The sequence below is a fragment of the Lutjanus erythropterus genome, chromosome 7 (assembly GCF_056507025.1).
Source record: "Lutjanus erythropterus isolate fLutEry1 chromosome 7, fLutEry1.hap2, whole genome shotgun sequence".
Taxonomy (NCBI): domain Eukaryota; kingdom Metazoa; phylum Chordata; class Actinopteri; order Lutjaniformes; family Lutjanidae; genus Lutjanus; species Lutjanus erythropterus.
In genome coordinates this window covers 38,748,227-38,768,802 of record NC_139323.1, presented here as the reverse complement: position 1 = coordinate 38,768,802, position 20,576 = coordinate 38,748,227, and the positions used below count along the sequence as shown (strand labels likewise).

Below are 20,576 nucleotides of genomic sequence, written 5' to 3'. Positions count from 1 at the left end.
GCGAAATGATCTTTAGCCCACCGAAGAGAAAGTCCTCCAGGAGGGAGGGCTTCTTGGAAGCTGGCCCGCCAGTAAAGACCTGTAAATGTCACATTATAGCAGACTGCTTTGATTGGCTTTGGGAGTGGGTGTCTACCTGGGCGGTTCTCAGTCTGCTTGTGCTTTTAGCAAAACAAACAATGGCTCAATGATCTTCTGTCTGGCAGGGGTCTGACAGTTGGTGGGGATGGTGCCAGTTACTGTGTATATCCAAAATATATGATGCCTTGTGTTTCAGTGATGACAGCCTAAGCTGGATGGTTCTGAATCAGTTGAGTGTATAGGCGAGAATTTTCTCCCAAGAATCCAGTTAACTATTTAGTCTGGTGATTTATGACCATCCCTAATGCATGACAGGACTACTTAGAGACAAGACTAGACTGATGTCATCTCAGACAAAGAGCTAAAGGAGGGGTAATGGAGCCGCTTCATGTGCTTGTGAGAGATGTTGTTGATTCTTGGTAAAGTCAGTTTCCATCTCTTGAGACGAACACCAAGTAGGATCTTGAGTGTGCCAAACCATGACTCAAATCTCTATCAATCCTCAAAAGATTCTCAGCCATCGACGTGCCACAGGCGGCTGGAAATAAAGAGCCACAGTCGCCAGTTAAAGAGTTTCAACAACACTGCCCATGTTTTCTCTGTCTTTGTTACTACTTAGCACCTATAAACCCTTGAAATTACCTACAATGAGGGTAATGTCGCATAATTTATCCAGGATGCCGTAACTGAGCTGTCTTGTACTGACCTCTTTGTGTTTTCTGTGCCTCAATTTTGTCTGAAATAGGTACCATCAGTTGGACATTCACAAGAGCCTAAGGGACAACCTGAGCTACAAAACGCTGATAGAATATCCTGTGCTGCATGTCGTACTCAAAGATCAGTGGAAGGATTATCCACTGAAAGGACCAGGTAAAAAAAGCTTCCCTTATCTAGCTTTAAATGTCATGATTTTTTTTTTTTGTCAGTCCTATCCTTAAATGTCCAGTGTGTATGAATTGCAGGGATTTATTGCAAGAATATGGTAGATATAGAATATACTATTCATAAGTATGTTTTAATTAGTGTCTAATGACCTGAAAATAAGAATGATAATGTTTTCATTACTTTAGAATTTATATCTACAAAGAGAGCAGGTCCTCTTCCATGTTAAACCGCCGTGTTTCTTCAGTCTGGGACGATGTACTTATCTCCTGATTCGATACTATCACGAATTATGATTTATTGTGACTATTGTTGTTTTCTTTTGCTAGACCATGTGAAAAAGTTAAACCATACACTTCTAGAGACTCTATCTCATGACTGATATTTCCAAAAACATTGCACAACAGATGTCACTCAGTCTGTCTGAGTTTTATTGCAGCAGCATCATTTCTATATTGCATATAAAAGTAGTAAATAAAATACTTTTTGAAGTAAACTTTTTGCTGTTCCAACTCATCAAGGTAGTGCCATAACAAAATAATAAGTAGATCAAAGATGTTAGGCCAAAATGAGCAACTCTAGGCTCAAGACACGGCCTTTTGCTCTCAGCTCTCCTAACGAAAGTTTTGCAGCTTTAGTTTCTTCTCCAAACTTGGAATGCGAGAGTGAGGCGAGGTGTTCGCAATCTACAACTGCAGGTGCCAGTAAATCCTGCACACTGGTCATTTAAGCTACTAAGCTACTACACCAACACTAACCTTCTGTTGTTCTATTAACAAAAAAATCATCTCCGCGTCACTGTGTTCAGCTTTATGCTTCCCCTTTCACCTATGTATGCTATAGCTATAGAGTTGACATATGACATAAGTCAAAACCCCATGTAGGCTGTATACGCCAATTCCAGCAGCATTGTATCATGTCCTGGTTTCTCCAGCTGAGACTTTAAGACTCCCTTTTCCCTTATTTTTCACTATGGCAACATGCTACCCCAACGGAAATGAGGGTGTTCTGCACAGCATCACACACACCAACTTAACCTCAGCAGCGACCGTGTCCAGAAAGAGGATCAAACATGGCTTACTGTTAGAACGGTGACCTCATGAGCTGTTAAATGACAGGAGATGAGAAAAAAAGGACATCAGCCTGTGGTTTTTGTCACCTGTTTGAGGGTCTGCTCCGGTGCCAGACGTTCAGGGCCAGAAAGAATCGTGACAGAGCAGGACTGCATTTCATGAAGAAGGCGATTTGCTCACAGTGTGGTCAGACTGTGTTTATCTCATTCGAGTTAATATGGTCACAAAAGACCACACTAACCCATTATCATTATACCGTCAGACCCAGACGGGATGAATGACGAATGAGGTCATTTTTAGTCTGAGAGCGTGTGTGTGTTTTCAGTGATAAGGCCTTGGTGCCATGCTGTTTTGCTATAATGTTAGCCATAGAAACATCCTGATAATTGCACATGCCAGGGCCTGGGAAGCTGGGCAGGAAGTGATAAAGAGCAATCGGACACTGTGGCAGTGACACATCCAGCGAGGATAAAGTAATGTTGAGAGTCTGGCAGCCTCCAACCATGCAGCCTACAGCTGATCTGTATTCTTGTTTAAACTACATTCAGACAGTCAAGCCTCTTTTTTTTGAGGCCTTATTGATTCTGAGCCAGCATCTCTTCGACATTTTTTCCCTCACTGTTATTTGGGTCAGATTTTCAAATAACCTTTTAATTCCAAATGTAATTGCCCTTTTGTAGGTGCACAGAGGGAGAAAGCATTTAAGTAATAAATCATGGAGAAAATGTAGACAGAAATGACACATACGCCAAAAAAAATTAGAAACCTATTACTCTTCACAGCATTCTGTCATGTCAGAGTGTTAGCATGAGGCGACTGCAGGCTTCTCTTACTGCAAGATGTAGCCAAAACAACTTTTACCAACGAGTAAGCAAAGCCGCATTATGGTTTGCAAACATGCTAGAGTAGGATCAAATCTACCTACGGGGAAATGAGCTGAGCTGGAATCCCTGATAAACTAACACCCGGCGCCAGACATTGGTGCTCCAGTTTGAGGAAAATTAAGCTGGCCTTGTTATACAGGTAAAGATATCTGGTGGAGACGTCACGATTGCCAGCTAGGCTTGCTGTGGTAGCAGGGTTTACAGGTGTTGAGTTCACATATCCACTGTGTGTTATCAAGACTTATTTGCATGACGGATGCTAAAATTATAAACCAAAAGTGTATGCAGTGTACAGCAGCAGCAGTTGAGTTGCAGCACAGAATAGCAGGAGTTGGATTTTAAACTTATTATTGTATCTATGATTGTCATAGGTAATAAAGTATTGATACTTTTTCAATGCAGCATGTTCAAAAATAATACAATAGTAACATTTAATAGTATTGAAAGTACCTGAGCTTTAAAAAAGAAACAAACGTGAGCTCAACACTTCACCATGTCGTAAGATGGTCTTTTCTGACAGGAAACTGCTGATTTATAAAGCCAACTATTACTCTCTTCAAACCAACCAGACTCCATTGGCAAAACCAGGCATTTTACTGGTCCACCACTTCCTTGATCTGTTAGTTTGTGTTGTTGTGTGACTTTCTTGAATCTTAACTAACCCTTTTAATCACAGAAGTCACACAATAACACAAAGTAATGGATTGAGATAGTGGAAGACCAACAACTCCTGCATTCCACGAGGTAAAATGATTGATTTTGCCAGAGGAGTCTGTGGCTTTGAAGAGAATGATAATTGGCTCAAATAACAACAGTTTCCCTTTGGAAAAGGCTCTCTGACAGAAAGGTAAAATGGTGAAAATATTCTAAACATAGCATACGCTTAGTCTGGTATGAACTTTTTTTAGGTGGCAGAGAATCATTTACCTGCTGACCCTGTCCACAGCAGTTCATTACTTTACCTCCTACACCAGTACTCCTGCTGCTTCACCAAACAGTTGTGGAGTGCAAGCAGACATAATTGTGAATATTCTTTGTTCAGTACAAAACCATGAATGTTTTAGCTCTTATTAATTTGTCTAACTAAGAGTACTTTGGTTACACCAACCAAATAAGAAGCTAACAGCCAGCATGTGTTTAATGTTAGCATAATTTTACAACTCATCTGTGGACGTCAACTACAATTGTCGGAGTCTGTTTGATAGACCTGGAAACTCAAAATATAATAATGAACCAACTGTTTTGGTTTGCATTAGTTTTGTTCAAAGAACAGGAAGATCTAAAGATCTAGTGATCAAAGTAAGCACTCCAACGTTACAGATATTAAATGTCATTGCTCATAGCTTTGTGTAATCTGTAACATCAGTGTTGTCAGGAGTTTATTAATCGGTGGCAGAATTTCCTCTCCATGGCAGCCCTGCTGCCAGCCTCTTTGCTGCCATAATAAAGTGCTTACTTATGTGAATATGAGAGGCAGCAGTTCCCATAAGTGAGACATCTCAGTCATGCTCCTCAGTGAACCCCGGCTACACAAGTAAGATTTATTGGCAGGTCTCGAATGACAGGATTAAAACCAAAAAACAACTAATATTATACTCAAAAATGCTTGTTCTATTGTCAGTATTAGACTAAAGCAGGTGTGAATCTTTATTCATAGTCAGTTGAAAATGCAGTTAAAGCTGAACTCAAGATATTTATGATAATCTACCTCAAATTTATGAGGAAAAAAATAGTGGAACTCTTAATTTAATTTGTGTAATTGGTATGTAAATGGTCCATGCCAAAGATAAACAGCTAATGGGAGATAGACGTAGCTTTTTAATTGTGTCTCATGTTACAGCACAAAGAAGAGAAGCTGAATTACACTATTCCCTCATATTATAGGCTCAGCTGGATAACCAATTGTTAGGATAAAGGCAAATGAAAATGTGCTGGCAAAAGTGTCTGAGGTTTAAAGTGAATTTTCCACAAATGGACTGCGGGGAGATCATGTTGGGGAGTAATTGCTTATAATTCACAATTATCGTTTTTACAGTCATTTATTCTGCAGCCTTTCTTCCACACGTCCACCCTTCTTTATTGCATAACTAATTGCTTGGCATACTGCCTATATCTGGAGGCCAGCATGGAGCCAAACCATAACGTCATCCGTCCCAAACCGTCTTTACTGTCCTTCTCTTTTCTCACCATGTCTGTTAACGCATGACCCCAGCTGTGCAACTGACCACTCTGATCACTTGTGTGCATGTTTGGACCTGTGAGAATTTACTGTTGCAAGGGCCGTGTTTAATCATGCTTTTTTATACACACATGGGGTCATATTATTTCAGCTGAACCTGCGGCAGCCTGCAGTAGTTTTGCAACAAAGAACAAAGGGGCGGACCACAAGAAGGAGAATGTGACCCTTGTTTCACCATTCCTACAAGGGGCTTGCACCTCAGGGGGAACCAACATCTGGACAGGAACCCCAGAGACCAGCTGTGAAACTGAACCTCCTCAAGAGAAAAAGGCCAAGAAAGAAGCAGGGGAGGAAGAGCCAGAGGAGGGGGAGATCATAGACAGTAGTGATGAAGAGACGGAGGAGGAGGAGGAGGAAGGAAATGCTGGAGAAAATACCTCATGTGCTAAGAGTTGTGATGATGCCAAAAGTCCTGGTAATGACCCAGAGGTGGCTGAAGATGACCCAGCAGACGTTAATGTTTATACTGGTGTCTGTAAACACAGTGACAGGAGCAGCAGGCATCAGTGTATAAATGAGGCCATCACCGAGTTCACCGATGACAGTTCAGCTGCCAGATAGAGTGCTGAGGTCAGCATGACTAAGGAGGATGCTGTGAAAGAGCCGAGGCCTGTTCATTCCCGTCGCTGTCATGACGAAATGAGTCAGCTAATGCTGCTGACAGCTGTGTATTGGAATGATAATGCCCAGATGTTCAGCATGAAATGATTGTGGAGGCTGACATATCTGACAGGAAGTCATCAATCTTGTGTCAGGGTGCCGTGAACCAGTGCAGCCCAACAGTGTTTTCAGTTGTTTTAAACAGATTGTTTTGAAAGAACAATGGTTGTATTGTATGTATTTTATTGTATCATTGTATAAACGTCAAATCATTTCAATGTTTATCTTTATAATTTAAATTTACCCGATCTGTCTGAAAGCAATCTTAAATAAAGACATTTTTTGGAAACTTTTTTGTGTTGTATTCTCGGCACATCTGTGGTGGATGCAGACAGTAGTATCAGACCAAAAATATAATATTTATCATGTGTTTATCAATTAACTTTCAATGTTCTTTACTTCTGAAACCATGGTTGACTATCTGCATTACATTAAAATAATTTTCTGTGTTATAGCTGTGTATATCTACATTACTAATGATAACATACAGTAAGAAAAATGTTTATGGATTTCACCATCTACAATCCAGAATATCATTAAAAGATTCAGAGAATCTCTGCATGTAGGGAGCAAGACTGAAAACCAACAATGAATACCTGTGAACGGCTCTCATTCAGCACCGCATTTTCAACTGCACTAAACACCCATATAATTGCAGAAGGGACACTACATGGGCTTGTAAACACTTAGGAAAAACGTTGTCAGTATACACAGTACAGTTTGTCGCTGCGTATACAAATACAAGTTAAGATTGTGTGCTGTAGCCTGACAAGTTGGTTAGTGTTTGTGCCCATGGCATGACCAACTGTCACATCTGTGAAGGCACCACTGATGTGGAAACACAGGTTTTGGAGCAACATATGATGCCATCCAGGCGACGTCTTTTACAGTGGCGTGTCCTCTTATTTCAGCAAGACAATGCCAAGACACATCCTGCATGTTTTACAACAGCCTGGCTTCATAGTAAGAGCGCAGCTACTAGAGTAAACATGCCCCTGTCCCAGCCTTTTTGGAGTGAGTTGCAGGCATCAAGTTCAGAATGAGCGTATATTGATGAAAACCAATAAGATTGATTAGTTTGAACATTAAATCACTTGTCTTTGAACTATATTCAATTAGATATAAGTCAAAAGGTTTTTGCAAGTCTTTGCATTTCGTTTTTATTTATGTTTTTATCCCAACTTTTTTGTAGTTGTATTATTATGGTGCTCAGCAGTTAGAAGTGTTACCACATCACACTCAGAAGTACGTGCCTTTGTGTTTGACATTGATTAGGTAACGTCCGTCTGTTGACTATTTGTTTTAATTGAAAGCTAAGGGAAACCAGCCCCACGCTGTTCCTCTTTCACCTTTGAAGTTCAACAAAATTCTCTCTCAGCGAGTCCATTAGTCTCATTTTTCCATCAGCTAATAAAAGCTAATGTTGACACGCTCGTTTTTCTGACACCTCTGGGGTGTCTCCCCGTGTGAATGTTCTGACGTATGCGGTGCCTCATGTACCGAATTCTTACCTAATGTTAGTTTATTACGACAACAGAGTGCCAGTAATAACTGACAGTATGGCTCATTGGTGGGGCCTGTGTTTATAGATGTGTTTTTATAACCTCCGCTAACCTCTTTTGGATGTTAACCCCTATGGACGGGCGCTCTTTGATGTCTGGGCTGTGATGACGCATTTTCCACCCTTTTGCAGTCACAGGCAATGATCTCACATCTGACTGCGCATCCCTTGGCGAGGGAGGACACAGAGACCCCTCACTCATGTACTGCTCGACATTAGTGCAGTTTTATTGTTCCTGTTCAGGTTTTGCCGTACATTTCAAAACCTGTGCTGATATGATATCCAGCTGGTTCTTCATATAGCTTGCTGAATAAATATAATACCCCAAAGCATTGCTTATTTTTTGCTGCAGAAATGTGTCATGCAAATGTACAAATGTACAAAAGTGGGCTGACAAGTTTTAATCAAAGATCAAAGACCCTTTTCGTGTCTGTTAAATACAAGGCTTCAGCAAGCAGCTGGTTAACTTAGCTTAGCATAAAGACTGGAAATGGGGAAACAGCTGCCTCTGCCAAAGTTCACCTACCAATGCCAAAAGCAGTCTCACACATACCCTATAGACTTCAGTTTTTGTATGGCCTAAACAAACAAATATAATGTGTTAACTTGTGAGCTTTAGAGGTGCTGGTGTGCAGATTTTGTCACCTTCAGACAGGGCCAGGCTAGCTTTTTCTCTCTTGTTTCCAGTCTTTTTGCAAAACTAAGCTAACCTGCTTCTGGCTGTAGCATCATATTTACTGGACAGGTATGACGGTGTGATTAGGGTAAGAAAATGAATGAGTATTTCACAAAATGTCAAACTATTCCTTTAAACAAGCAACAAGGTTACTATGTCCTCCTGCCAGTCCACAGTGGTGCTGTGTTAGACCTTCTCATGCCATCCACAGCAATGAGCATTTTACTAATACTGACTGCTGATTTATCTGTTTTACAGATTCAAAATCTGTATTTCATACAGAATCAAAAACATACAGTACTTTAGCATTTGGCACCTGTTGAGCAGGCTAAACCACTGGTTAGAAACTTATGTTGGCCTGACATATCACCAAGTGGATCAAAACAAAACGTAGTAACTTCTGGTGCCTACACATCTGTTCCTTCTTTTGTCATGGCTTTGCCTGTGTTGAATTACCAGCCATTTTATTTTAGCAGTTCTCTTAATTTTCTATCTCAATAAAGTTACTCGATGCGACCACACAAAAGCTCTGCTTTTGTTTCTGTTTGCTCTTAAAAGTAAATTTGAGCTGTTTTTAGTCCGTGGAGAGCGCAGGCATTGGAAATAATTCCTCCAATTTACGGAAATTGCCCTTTGAAATTTCTCTAGTTGGTTTGCACTTAATTAGTCTTGATTTGGTGGGCAGGGCTCAATTGTGCTTTGTGCATAGCTGTTTTTTTTTTTTTTATGAGACCGGCTTCGGGACACAGCTCTGCTGCGGTGGCCTTCTTCAGAACAGGCTAATGTTGGCGGCCCTGCACCAGCAGAAGCAGGTCCTGAAGCACAAAATCATGTTCCCAGAGCCTGATGTCACCCAGTTTCACACTCCACACTTCACTGGTTGTCATTAGGCATATTAAGAATCATTTATCAAGCAGAACCTCCAAAATAAATGGAAAACATTTTCAGTGATCAAAATCAAACACTTTTCATCTGCAACCAAGTCTACAATTTTTATTGCATATTTCACATTTTGAATTGAATTGACATTCAACCACTTTCGCTTATCTCACTGAGGCCATCTGTTTTTCCCAAAGAGAAATACTGAGCTCAGAGTTATTAAAAAAATCTGAAGACACTCATTTTGCAATTCCACAAGTTGTCTTTTGTGAACAAAAACATCACCTTTTCAGGATGCACAGACTCAGTCGTTGTGATTTTCCCTTATGTTTCTCTCCTAAATCCATACTCATAGCATGCAGGTCACATTTAAGATAAAGCCTGAATTTGTTTGGAGGACTGTTTGGAGTTTGTGCACTGCATGAATATTACTTATTAAATGAATGAATGCTCCAGAGACTTTGGCAGACTGAATTCTTCCTGAGCTCGGAGATAAACCAACGTCACTGTCACACTTCAACACAAACAGTCCAGCAATGTTGTCGCCACAGTCACCTCGGAGACTGATCCCAAGTAAGTTGTTTGCAGGAAGTGATTCACTTGCTCCCTTTTGTCTGTCTTGTGTCAATCTGACAGTCTGAACCAACACAGCCGGCTTGTTGTCTGTTATTCTTTTATTATCAGCCTTTAGTTATCGTATTGAAGTTGTTTTTAGAGCACCTGCCGCTGCCTCGTGAGACTTTCTGGTCACATTTTCTCTCTGCTACTTCACTGTAACTGCTGTGTCTCAGTTGTCTGCAAACCTCGCCGAATCTCAACAGTTTAATGGGTTACAAGTTAAAAGAGGTTAACATCATCCTAATGAGATGTAGCTATCAATCTAACCTCAACTTTCATTTCCCAGCAGCAAACGTTGAATTGAATCTGGTTGATATAGTGATGCAGTTTTTGAGATTGCATTTAAGCACATACAGCTATTTAAATGACATAGCAAAAACTATGATATAATACTCATAATGTAATATGACAGTGGCAGTGACCTTGACGTTTGACCACCACATTCTAATCAGTTCATCCTTGAGTGCAAATGGACATTTGTGCCGAGTTCGAAGAAATTCCCTCAAGACATTCTTGAGATATTGTATTCAGAAGATTGGGACAGATGGACAACTTGAAAACACAATGCATCTGACCGCGACTGTTGCCAGCGCCAAAGCATAAAAGTAATTTTATCATGGTAGACGAGTCTCCATGACCGTGCGTGCTGTGCTGTCATTAGCTCCTGATAGGGTCTCCGAAAGTAAACTTGTCTCAGGTGATGGATCACACTAGGCACACTTTGTCTTTGGGAGGGAGTGACTGTGCCAGATCAGGGAAACAAGGTCCAGCTTTTAGTGTGTTGCCAATTGATGCAGGGACATGGACACACTCTTTGGACATGGAGTAGTAGGTCTCCAATAACTGGGCTTTCCCTTGCAAACATCAGTATCAGGTTCAAGTGCTTTGGGGCAAATTTTCTTACCTTTATTAAAAAAAAGTTTTTTTTGTGATACAACAGGAAATGAGGTGAGAGAAAAGAAGAATGGTTTGTAGCTGGATCAGCACCAGGGGTGTTGTGATTCATGGTCCTGCTATCAGAATTTTCAACAGGGAATGACACTGTCGCAGCTGTCAGATTGGTACCATTCAATGGTTCAAATTATACAGCCTTGGGGTCTCTGGGTTGGGGTCCTGGAGAGGCCACAGCCAAGGGACTCCAGTTCTACAGGGGGACTCGCTAGTGGGCATTTATCCCTGTCATGGACTGTCAAAAAAACACCTTAGGCCAAGATGATTGATGGCAAATGATGATTAACTTTGAAGTCATATCAAATGATCTGCCAGGTTTGATCTTGTTTTTGGCTTTAGTTGCAGTTGAGTTTAAGTTGGTGTGTCTGGTCATGTCCTGGGGTAATATGTGGCTGAGAGTGAAGCGGATGGAATGAGACACTGTACCTCCAAGTGTCTCAAATGCTGCCCCTTCGCAAAGTAGATCAAGTATTTTAGAATCGGTGAGACTAAGATGGAGTGTGAGATCTACAGGCAGACTGGTGCAGGATTGACTCAGGCAGCGATGCAGGAATTTTACTAATATGTTTCAAACTTCATTTATAGTCATTAAATCCGGGATGGTGTGTGCAGCTCAGACATCAAGAAGATGCTTGGAATGAAATTGGTGCTCCTTCGCATTTAAATAAGCCAAGGAAGTGAAGTGATTCAAGCATCAGAATCTTGAATGCCTCTCTGTGGAGGTGCACTTCACGTGTCCATTTGTGCAGGCGAAGAACATGCTGAAAAGGAGTCTATCACACCTGACCTTGGATATGACATTCAGAAAGCTTTCTGTTAGCTGAAATCCTCTACACTTCTATTAAGTATGCACCATCACGTCTTTGCAGCTCAGAGATAAAAATGTTCAAAATGCCATGCCATTTTCCTTTCTCATGCAACATCCCAAATGTCATCACTTTGAGCCGTACCATCTATTCTGCTTAGTCTGTCAGTTTTTATCTACAGACTGTGGCATTAAAACTACTTAATGTAAGGCCACATGTGATAAGTGCATGTCTGTGTGCTTCTCCCTTTAAAACTCTTGTCTGTTTCTTTGCGTGTTTGCTTAATTGCTGCTGGTGACAAAGAGAGGCCAACAGGCAGGTTTTTAACTGCACGAAGCCTCGACTCATAGTTGCCACTCATTAGCTACGTTTCCATGGCGCAACAATTGTCAGCTCTAAAGATCAAAAGATGCAGAAGAGATCAGAAATTGTGTTATAGGGGAAAATGGGTGGCATTATAATGACTAAGGCCTTATTAGTCCTCAACCCTTCACAACAGTGGAAAACGGGCAGCTATAACCCAGCATGGGGGAGACAAAAGAGTAGGAAAATACATCACTCTTGTCACTTAGTGTTCCACATGAACATCAGCAAAATCCTAATTCTGAGGCCAACCACTGGTTAAGAAGTCAAATCGCATTTTTAAATGATGACCGAGAGCATTGTGTTTTATGACATCAATTATTGTGGTGAAGTTAAATGATCTGTGGAAGAAAAGTTTAATATAGTTTCTCTGCATTTATGTGACCAGCATTTATATAAAGGATAATGTACAGTGAACAGGTCATCACTGCAGAATAAATCCTGATGGGTGATGCAGGGTCTTCATCACCATGAAGGCATTTATCTGGCAATAATGATCCGCTTGCTGTACATTATCCCCCTTATTACACGTTTGACACAAAATGTTAATTTAAAGTGATTTTTCTTTTTTTTTTTAGCAATTTAAAAACAATTTTGTTGCTTCTGCTAAGATCTCCAAACTCTATGATCATAAGTTTGTCCAAAGCAGTGGCCTACTCTTCAGAAATAACCTACTTTAAAATAACACAACTGACCAATCAGAATCGAGCATTCAATAAAGATGCATTGTAATAAAAGTTTAATTGTTAAATGTGAGCATATCTGCCTGGAAACCAGAAGGCAGTGATCACAAACATCACAGTTTGCTGTAGATGAACTTAATGTTACAGGTGACAGAATAGTTTAAAATACAGTCTGTAGATGTAGGAATTGTAGATATTAATTATAGGGATATGTGTAGAGTTAAAAGTTGAGATTAAGTTGGAAATGCGGCAAAATATTCGGTAAAACTCGATTGAACATTCACTTTACATCTGTCTCCTGTATGTTCAGTGTTCACTTTGGACTCCCCAGATAAAGCGTTGCATTTATGTTTATTACACTTACACTTGTGTGCACCTTTTTCAGTCACTTTACGTGACAAAAAACCTGGTTCAGCATAATGAAAAGCAAAGGCAGTAGATGGAGGGAAGTGGCAGTAATTTACGCCTCTGCATTTAGTTCTCGACATCCACCCTCCGCATTTTATATCCATGATGTTTCTCATTTTAGCCATCTTGGGAGGCAGTTGTCGAAAGAAAGGAGCTGCAGTGTTTTAAATCCCTTAAACATTTAAAGGGAAATGATGGCAAAATTACAATGATGTCATCTGTCTGCCCATGTTAAACAATAGTGAAAGCATTGTATGCCAACATTAGTTCAGCTATCGACAGTATGTGCCGCCTTGGAGATTATTCAGTCCAACATTGTCTCCATTGGGCTGAGACTCAAGATGCCCAAAGACTCAGTGCTGCCTCTCCCATCAATGCTCAGCTTGTCTGAGCAAATAATCACTCCAGTAGCCAGCAGCCCTCTGGGGACAGACTGAACAATCCAACAGCCTGGGAGGGAATTGACTCTGATTTTCCCCTAAGCCCGCTCATCAGTTATTCTTATGTAATTGCAGATGGGGATCTGAAGGGTGTGTCAGATGAGTTGCATGCTGATTGCAGCAAGAGGGTCCCACACCCTCTCAAGATCTGGCAGATGGATGTCTTATGCATCACTTTGTTTTACTGAAAAATTTAACATGTAATAAGAAAATACAATCCCAATTTCAAAAAAAGTGGGGACATTGTGTAAAACTTAAATAAAAATAGAATGCAACGATTTGCAAAACCTTTTCAACCTATATTCAACTGAATATGGTACAAAAACAAGATATTAATTTTCAAACCGATAAACGTCATTCTGAATTTGATGCCTGCAGCATGTTCCAAATAAGCTGGGACAGGGGCATGTTTACCATGGTGTTACATCATCACTCAGTGAGTGTTTTCTGAACTGAAGACACTAATTGTTGAAGTTTTTAAAGTGAAATTCTTTCTCATTCTTGCTTGATGATGTCCTCAAGAGTTCAGGGTCTCTGTTGTCATATTTTTTGCTTCATAATGTGTCGCACATTTTCAGTGGGAGACAGTTCTGGACTGCAGGCAGGTCAGTGTGGTTCCTGAACTCTTTCACTATGAGGCCACACTGTTACAACACATGCAGAACGCGTCTCGGCGTTGTCTCGCTGAAATAAGCAGGGACGTCTCTGAAAAAGACGTTGCCTGGATTGGCAGGATATGTTGCACCAAAACCTGTATGTGGCTTCCAGCATCAGAGGTGCCTTCACAGATGTGACATTTAGTCATGATGCCATGGGCACTAACACATCCTCATACCATTATAGAGGCTGGCTTTTGAAGTTACTGCTGGTAACAATCTGGTCCTTTTCCTCTTAAGCCGAGAGGTCTCAGCGTCGATAACTTATGAAACCAATCTGAAATGTGGACTCATTGGGCCACATTGCACTTTTGCACTTCATGCATCAGTCCACCTCAGATGATCTTGAGCCCCAGTGAAGTCTGCACTATTTCTGGATGTTGTTGATATCTGGCTTTCACTTTGGTATTGTCCTTATTTTTTAGTGCTGTGCTGTTTGAGGGGTCAAAGGTCACAGGCAGTCGGTGTTGGATTTTTGCTTTGTCCCTCACGTGCAGAAGTTTCTCTGGATTCTCTGGACCTTTTAGTGATAATATGGATTGTAGATGATGGAATCCCTAAATTACTTTCTGTTGAGAGATGTTTTTCTTAAACTGTTGGACTATTTGGCCACAGTTTCTCACAAAGTGGTGACCCTCACCCCATTAACCTGTTTAGCTGTAAAATGTTCCAGACAGGTGTTTTTTTTTTTTTTTTTGAGCATTTCACAACTTTCCCAGCCTTTTCTTGGTGCTGACTCAACTTATTTAAAAATGTTCTAGCCATCTAGAACAGTTCTAGGCAATTCAGAATGAGTCTATATTTACATAAACAATAATGTCACTCGGTTTGAACATTAAATATCTTCTCTTTGCACTGTATTCAATTGAAAACAAGTTGAAAAGTGTTTGCAAATCATTTCATTCTGTTTTTATTTACGCTTTACACAGCATCCCTATTTTTTAATCAGGGTAGTGCATAAATATATACTAATTAACATGTGAAGCACATATAGCAATTTGTCTTTAAAATATGCAGGTGTAATCAGGTTAGTAAGTCTCACAGACTGCTCAAACACAGACTGCTTTTTCCTATTTTGTCCAGCAGATGGCGCTTTATAAAACAAGTGGTTGCCTCTGCATTTGCACTTGATGGCCAGCCTCTAACCCTCCTTGCTTCTTGCCCCTGGGTTCCTTATAACAGTGAATATTAACCTGAGGTTATAGACAAGAGGGCTGTAAAATAGCTGACATCAGTGCTCAGCAGCTTCCAGCATGTTGTAATGGCCACTTTCGATCCTGTTAGCTTCTGGTTGCACAGCATTACGTAGTGCTCGATGAAGCTTTAATGCTAATGTCTTTGTCATATAAACACATTTTGGGTTTAGGGAATGAGGTAGTCACTGAGTGATTTAATTGCAGGGGCACGTGTGTGTAAGAGCCTTGTTTGCCTGTGTGTCTGAGAGCAATAGATTTTACAGGTTTGGGGCTTCGTTGGCCAGGACACCATAATTTATTTTTCACATCTTTTGGTTTTCTCAGACACTATACACTATAAAGGAATGCTACGGATGACCGAAAGGACTGCTCACATAACATACAGGTGCCATTACATAACCAAGTTAGCTGCATTGTGTTAACAAGACAAATGACAGTCTGATTGCATGGCACTTTCCAAACTCTGATGGACTGAGATGGAAATTTTCTTCTTCAGGAAGCAACAGAAAGGGAAGGAGCAAAAACAGGGCTCCCTGAAAGTGTTTGGACTGTAAATCCAGGCTGCAAGGGGCAGCCACACATCTTTGTGATTAGGTAAACCTCAGAAGCCTTTCATGTGAGCAATCTGTAAAACCTCAGTGGGCACATCCTGTGCGGTATGCAGCTCAATCAAAGGCAATGTGTCCTGCTCAACCTCTTATTAAATACACTCGATTAAGACTTGTTTCCAGCAGCTATGCAGGAAAGTTGCGCAGGCGTGCCATGTAGCATCAGATAGACAAGTTTTTTTGTTTGTGAGGAGATAAAATGCCTTTTGTGGACACAAGCGAGGACCTTGGAGTGTTTGTGTATATTTGGAAAATCTTCTTAGCTAAAGTGAACATGTTGCTCTGAAATATTTTCCAACATCTGCCGCCCATCAGGATGTCTGCTTTCTGAGCCACTGCTGCATTCCTGAGCCGCTCCCTCTACCTGGATCAAAAAAGAAACCCTTCCCTGTCGTTGCCCCTGAGCTCTGCTCTCCCTACCCCAGTTCAAACTGTACTGGAGGTATTTGTACCAGGTGCTAGCCTCTGCCATCAGATCCTGTGTCAAAAAGGAAAAATAACAAACATCCTTTCCAGACTGACACTTGTTGTCTTCTTTAATTATACATTTCATACTGCACGTATTTCATGGAGGTCATAAAACTGACTTCAAGGACCAATCTGAGCTCAGGTAAACATAAATTATGAAAACGAGAGCAGAAGTCAAGTGGTGTTTGTGTCAGTAGCAACACACCGTTTCAGTAGCTGTAAAACTGAATTTGAAGTTTCTATGACCACAGAAGCAGCTATGTTACCCCTGTTTCCTGTGCTTCGCCTGTTTCTGCCTCATAATAGTATTTCTTAATGCCTGTTAAACTGAAACCTGGAAGGCAGACTTAAGCCCTCCTCAGTTCGCAGGGCTGTTTACAACTGTTTAGCAGACCCCTGCAGTTTAAGAGCCAGCAGAGGCCAATGCAACTAATTCGCTTTTAAAAGCAACTGCTAATGAATTAGGTCAATTTGGTAGTGCAATTCCGCTGTGTGAAAAAAAGCTCCCCCGGGAATGCATTCTTTGTATACAGCCCATTGTATACAATAATAGTCATTGTCCTTTTTGCATGGTGTCTAATCCCAGCCCATTCAGTGCAGCACTTAAGATTCTTGGCATACTCCCATACTCATTGCTACTCGTGGACTTAATCTTTTTCCCCCCTCTCAGAATCAGTCAAGTGTATGGCTTAGCCAGATCAAATGAAAGCAAGCTAGCTTACTGCAGAATGGCATTCCAAAGCACAGAAAGTCAGGAGAGAGAGGCTCCGAGGTTGTGTTATATAAGAACAGACTGACCCTGCTCAGTGTCTGTCTGAGAATCTGTTGGGTCTACAGAATGATATAACAGGAGGATTTTCTCTGGGAAAGTGACTTTAAATGTCCTCCCCCACCAAGCCCCTGCGCATGTGAGTGTTGCACTTGTGCTGTCCTGCAGACTAGTTTGAACAGACTCAACTCAGGCAGTGTCATATTTCATAAATAAATCAGTTTTATTTGAAGCATATAAAATTAGATCATTTTACAATTTATTCCAGTATGACACATAATATCCAAATAAAGTAGCTACATTTTTTTGATAAATAATATTAATAACAATAATAAAAACATTCATTCATCCTTTGACATGTTTCGCTTTGTCTTTTTCATGAAGGGAGTTCAATAGCTGCCACAAAACATGAACAATAATGCCCACGTCAGGAAGGAATGAAACCACACACTTGTTAAACAAGTCCAGAGGTTACATTTCGGTGTCTTGTTCTTAAGATACAGGATGGTATGCTAATTGAAGTTGCGCATGTGCATATCTACATATACACACACAAGTCTACAGTCTGTGTCATGTCTGATGTAAAGGATCAAAATATACACAGTGAATTGATATCAGCGACTAACATAAATGTACAAATATTAATTACATCTTGCTCCATAACGAAGCTACTTCAGATGCTCCATTAATACGAAGCAGTTCTTAGTTAAGAATGCTGATGTAGTCACAGCAAACAGTGCACTTCATTAAGTCCTCATGATGTAAGCCCACAATTCCTTGGGAATCTAGTTACAACAAGAAGTTGGTAGTTGTTTGGTAGTCTATTTACACCCCTGCGTTCATTTGGACCGCCATTGGCTGCCAGTACTGCGGATGATCTCTTTCTCTTTGCTGAGGGGTTTGGACGTTATTCACCAATCAGTCTCTGAACTTGTGGATGTCGTTGGAGAGGCGGTAGAAGGGGTAGGAGGCTTCGTTGGCATGGGGACAGTTGTAGGTGCACTTGCAGGACTCGATCATCATGATGTTCTTGTTGAAGGTCTCGCCATCCTCGCAACGGAACTTGACGCGGATGGTTCTGGTGTCGTGGGGGCTGCAGCAGCGGCCGTCCACGCAGGCTCCGCAGTACTTGGGCCTGTACTTCTTCAGGCTGGAGCAGCCAGCATAAGTGAACTTCACTGGCTGGCTGGACTTCTTGGTTCTGCTGCACTTCTTTCCTTTCTGCAGAAGAAGAACAAGAGAGAGATGGAGGTTAGTTGAGCATTCAGGCACTGAGAAGTGATGCATTTTCAGTATCATGCATGCTTCCATCACATTCAGTCTGGTGGCTCAAGCTTACCTTCAGACTGGAGTAAGGTGACTGGGTGCATGGCCGCACTTCACAGATTCTTGTCTCTTTGACCAGCTTGCACTCGCTGTTGTTGTTGGTGACTCTGGTGGAAATGCCTGTTCCACAGCTCTTGGAGCACTGGGACCAGGGTGTGGTTTGGACGATGCACTTTTGAGTGTCAAACATGTGGACTTCAGGCTGCGGTCTGAATGCTGTGATTGGAAGAAAAAAAAGAAAAACATTAGCATCTTAAAATCCAACATATTTTAATATATTCTCTGTATATATTCAGAAATAAAACAAAAAAATACAGGATGAAAGACTCTCTTACCAGGTAGAGACTTGAGTCCTCCCTTGAAATTAGCAATGAGCTCGTTCCTGTTGGTGAGATCTCTTTCCAGCTCATCAGTCAACATGTCTTTGCCAAAGAGCTTCTCCAGGATGTCTGTCTGCTTGCCATCATCACACACCCACTCCTCACAGCACTGGCCTGCCACCTTGACCAGTCTGGGGTTGGCACAGCCCAGGTTGGGCAGGGAGAGCTCCTGGGGGCACAGCGGGACACATCCCACTGCTCCATCAATGCATGTGCACTGGTGTTTACAGTTGGGCTGGAAGCTCTCTCCATTCTGGTAGATCCTGCTGTTGTACTCGCAGGGTCTGCCCTCTGACTTGGCTGCAGCAGGAGAAAAAACAGGAGGAAAGGAATGTTATTCTTTCCTGCTCTGCTCCGAGACGTCTGCTGAACACATCACATGGCTGCCAGGTAAGGATCAGTTAAACTGTGAAATTCTTCAGGCTGCCTGAGGAGTCTTTTTTCCTTCCACAGTGGGCTGTCTGTACTCTGAGGTTTAGTCTAAGTTTCCTTCTCTCTGCATTCCACAGTGCTGAAATCACACAGGTTCTCATACTCTTAAATTAAACCCCCTTATTTAAAAAAAAAAAAAAAAAAAAAAAAAACTACCACAGACTACATCAAAAGCATGCACATCTGGAGCTAGATGATCTTTATACATACCTCGACAGATGCCACGAGTAGTAGCAGCAGCAAAGCTGGCCCCAAAGTTACACTCCAGCCCTTTAGTGTGGTCACAAGGCTCGGTCAGGCTGCAGTCCTCGTTCAGCTGCCTGGCGCAAACTTTGCAAAAGCCGCAGCCGTCCAGGACAACGCTCACGCCGGGTGCGCACTTGGGCATCTCCGGCGGACACACGGTGGGGCAGGAGGAGGAGAGGACCTGTACAGCCAACGACAAAATCTTCTATTAAAGACTGAAACTTTTGAAGTCACGCCACACTGAATATCTCAGAACTAAAACAAACCACCCTGTTTAAAGACACATTCTCCCTGTGTTAAAGAAAACTGCGTGAACATGTATCTTTCAGACTGAAACAGAGAAATTACTCACCAAGTTCAGGCTTCCAAGGAAGGTAACGACAACAGTAAGCATCAGCATCTTGGATAAATTTTCTTCTGCGTGTTCAAGAGGAATCCAAGTTATATGAAAAGTAAAGTAGATATAGTCTGTCTTCGGAGGAGTCCTTAGATATTCCCTCACTCAGTCAGTCGTCTGTCTCTTGATGTGTTTTCTGGTAGTCTCTAGTGTCAGAGGCTCCTTTAGAGTGGATGAAGCTCTCGGTAAAGCGGTTGCAGTCTGCTGAGGTCCGGCCACCTCCGCACTTTTATACCGTAGTGGGAAGCTGACGTCGTTCCTGGGCTGCCTGCTGAACTGTTCCCAAACTATGCCAGGAATGTTTCTCGGTGCATTTTCCATCCAAGACCTAAGCTCCACCCTGTCTAAACCTTTCTCTTTTTTCTTTCTCAAATGGATTTTTCCCCCCTGGATCCCATCTGAACACACTTTTCCGTCTCACATTTTTCCCTTCTTGTTTATCCCCCCCTTTCATTTTCTTCCTCTGCTCGCTTCTCACATCTATCAACCCAAGTTCAGTGGACTTTTCTGAAGAAAAACGGGGAGTTTATTTAAACTTTTTCTTCTTTTCTCCCCCAGGCTGACTTTATACAGAAATTCACGAGAAAGGACATTTAATATTTTGTGACTTCTTGGGTTTTCAGTGCAGCACTTGACAGATTTACGTTATAAAACTGCTTTTAAGTGATTAAAAATATCATAAAACATCCCAGAGAATATCATCATGTAAAGTCACATGATGTAGAAAAAATATTATAAGGTTATAATAAACTTCTGTGGTATTAGTTATTCGGGTCCCCCGCCCCCCTAGAGAGTAGTGCCTTTATGTGTCAGTGATGCTTTTGCTGATTACAGCATTCTGTTAAATACACTTTTATAGCATGTTGCAGTGGCCACGTTTAAAATAGCTGCAGT

General features: G+C 41.4%; 2 protein-coding genes across 2 annotated transcripts in view; one reads left to right on the top strand and one right to left on the bottom strand.

Annotated features, from left to right (window-relative positions):
- Positions 1 to 6,108, top strand: part of znhit6 (zinc finger HIT-type containing 6) — a 38,002-nt gene extending 31,894 nt beyond the window's left edge. The window contains 3 exon segments of the mRNA XM_084723722.1: positions 827 to 951; positions 5,251 to 5,793; positions 5,796 to 6,108. Of these exon segments, the coding sequence (XP_084579848.1) occupies positions 827 to 951; positions 5,251 to 5,793; positions 5,796 to 5,839 (712 nt within the window). The 3' untranslated portion in view covers positions 5,840 to 6,108.
- Positions 6,109 to 17,100: 10,992 nt separating this feature from the next.
- On the bottom strand, positions 17,101 to 19,899 carry ccn1 (cellular communication network factor 1). The gene is made up of 5 exons (XM_084723721.1): positions 19,638 to 19,899; positions 19,250 to 19,466; positions 18,563 to 18,907; positions 18,241 to 18,443; positions 17,101 to 18,122 (listed from the first exon to the last, which is right to left on the bottom strand). The coding sequence occupies exons 1-5, from the start codon at positions 19,683 to 19,685 to the stop codon at positions 17,820 to 17,822; spliced, it is 1,116 nt and encodes a 371-aa protein (XP_084579847.1). The 5' UTR covers positions 19,686 to 19,899; the 3' UTR covers positions 17,101 to 17,819.
- Between the last annotated feature and the right edge of the window lie 677 nt (positions 19,900 to 20,576).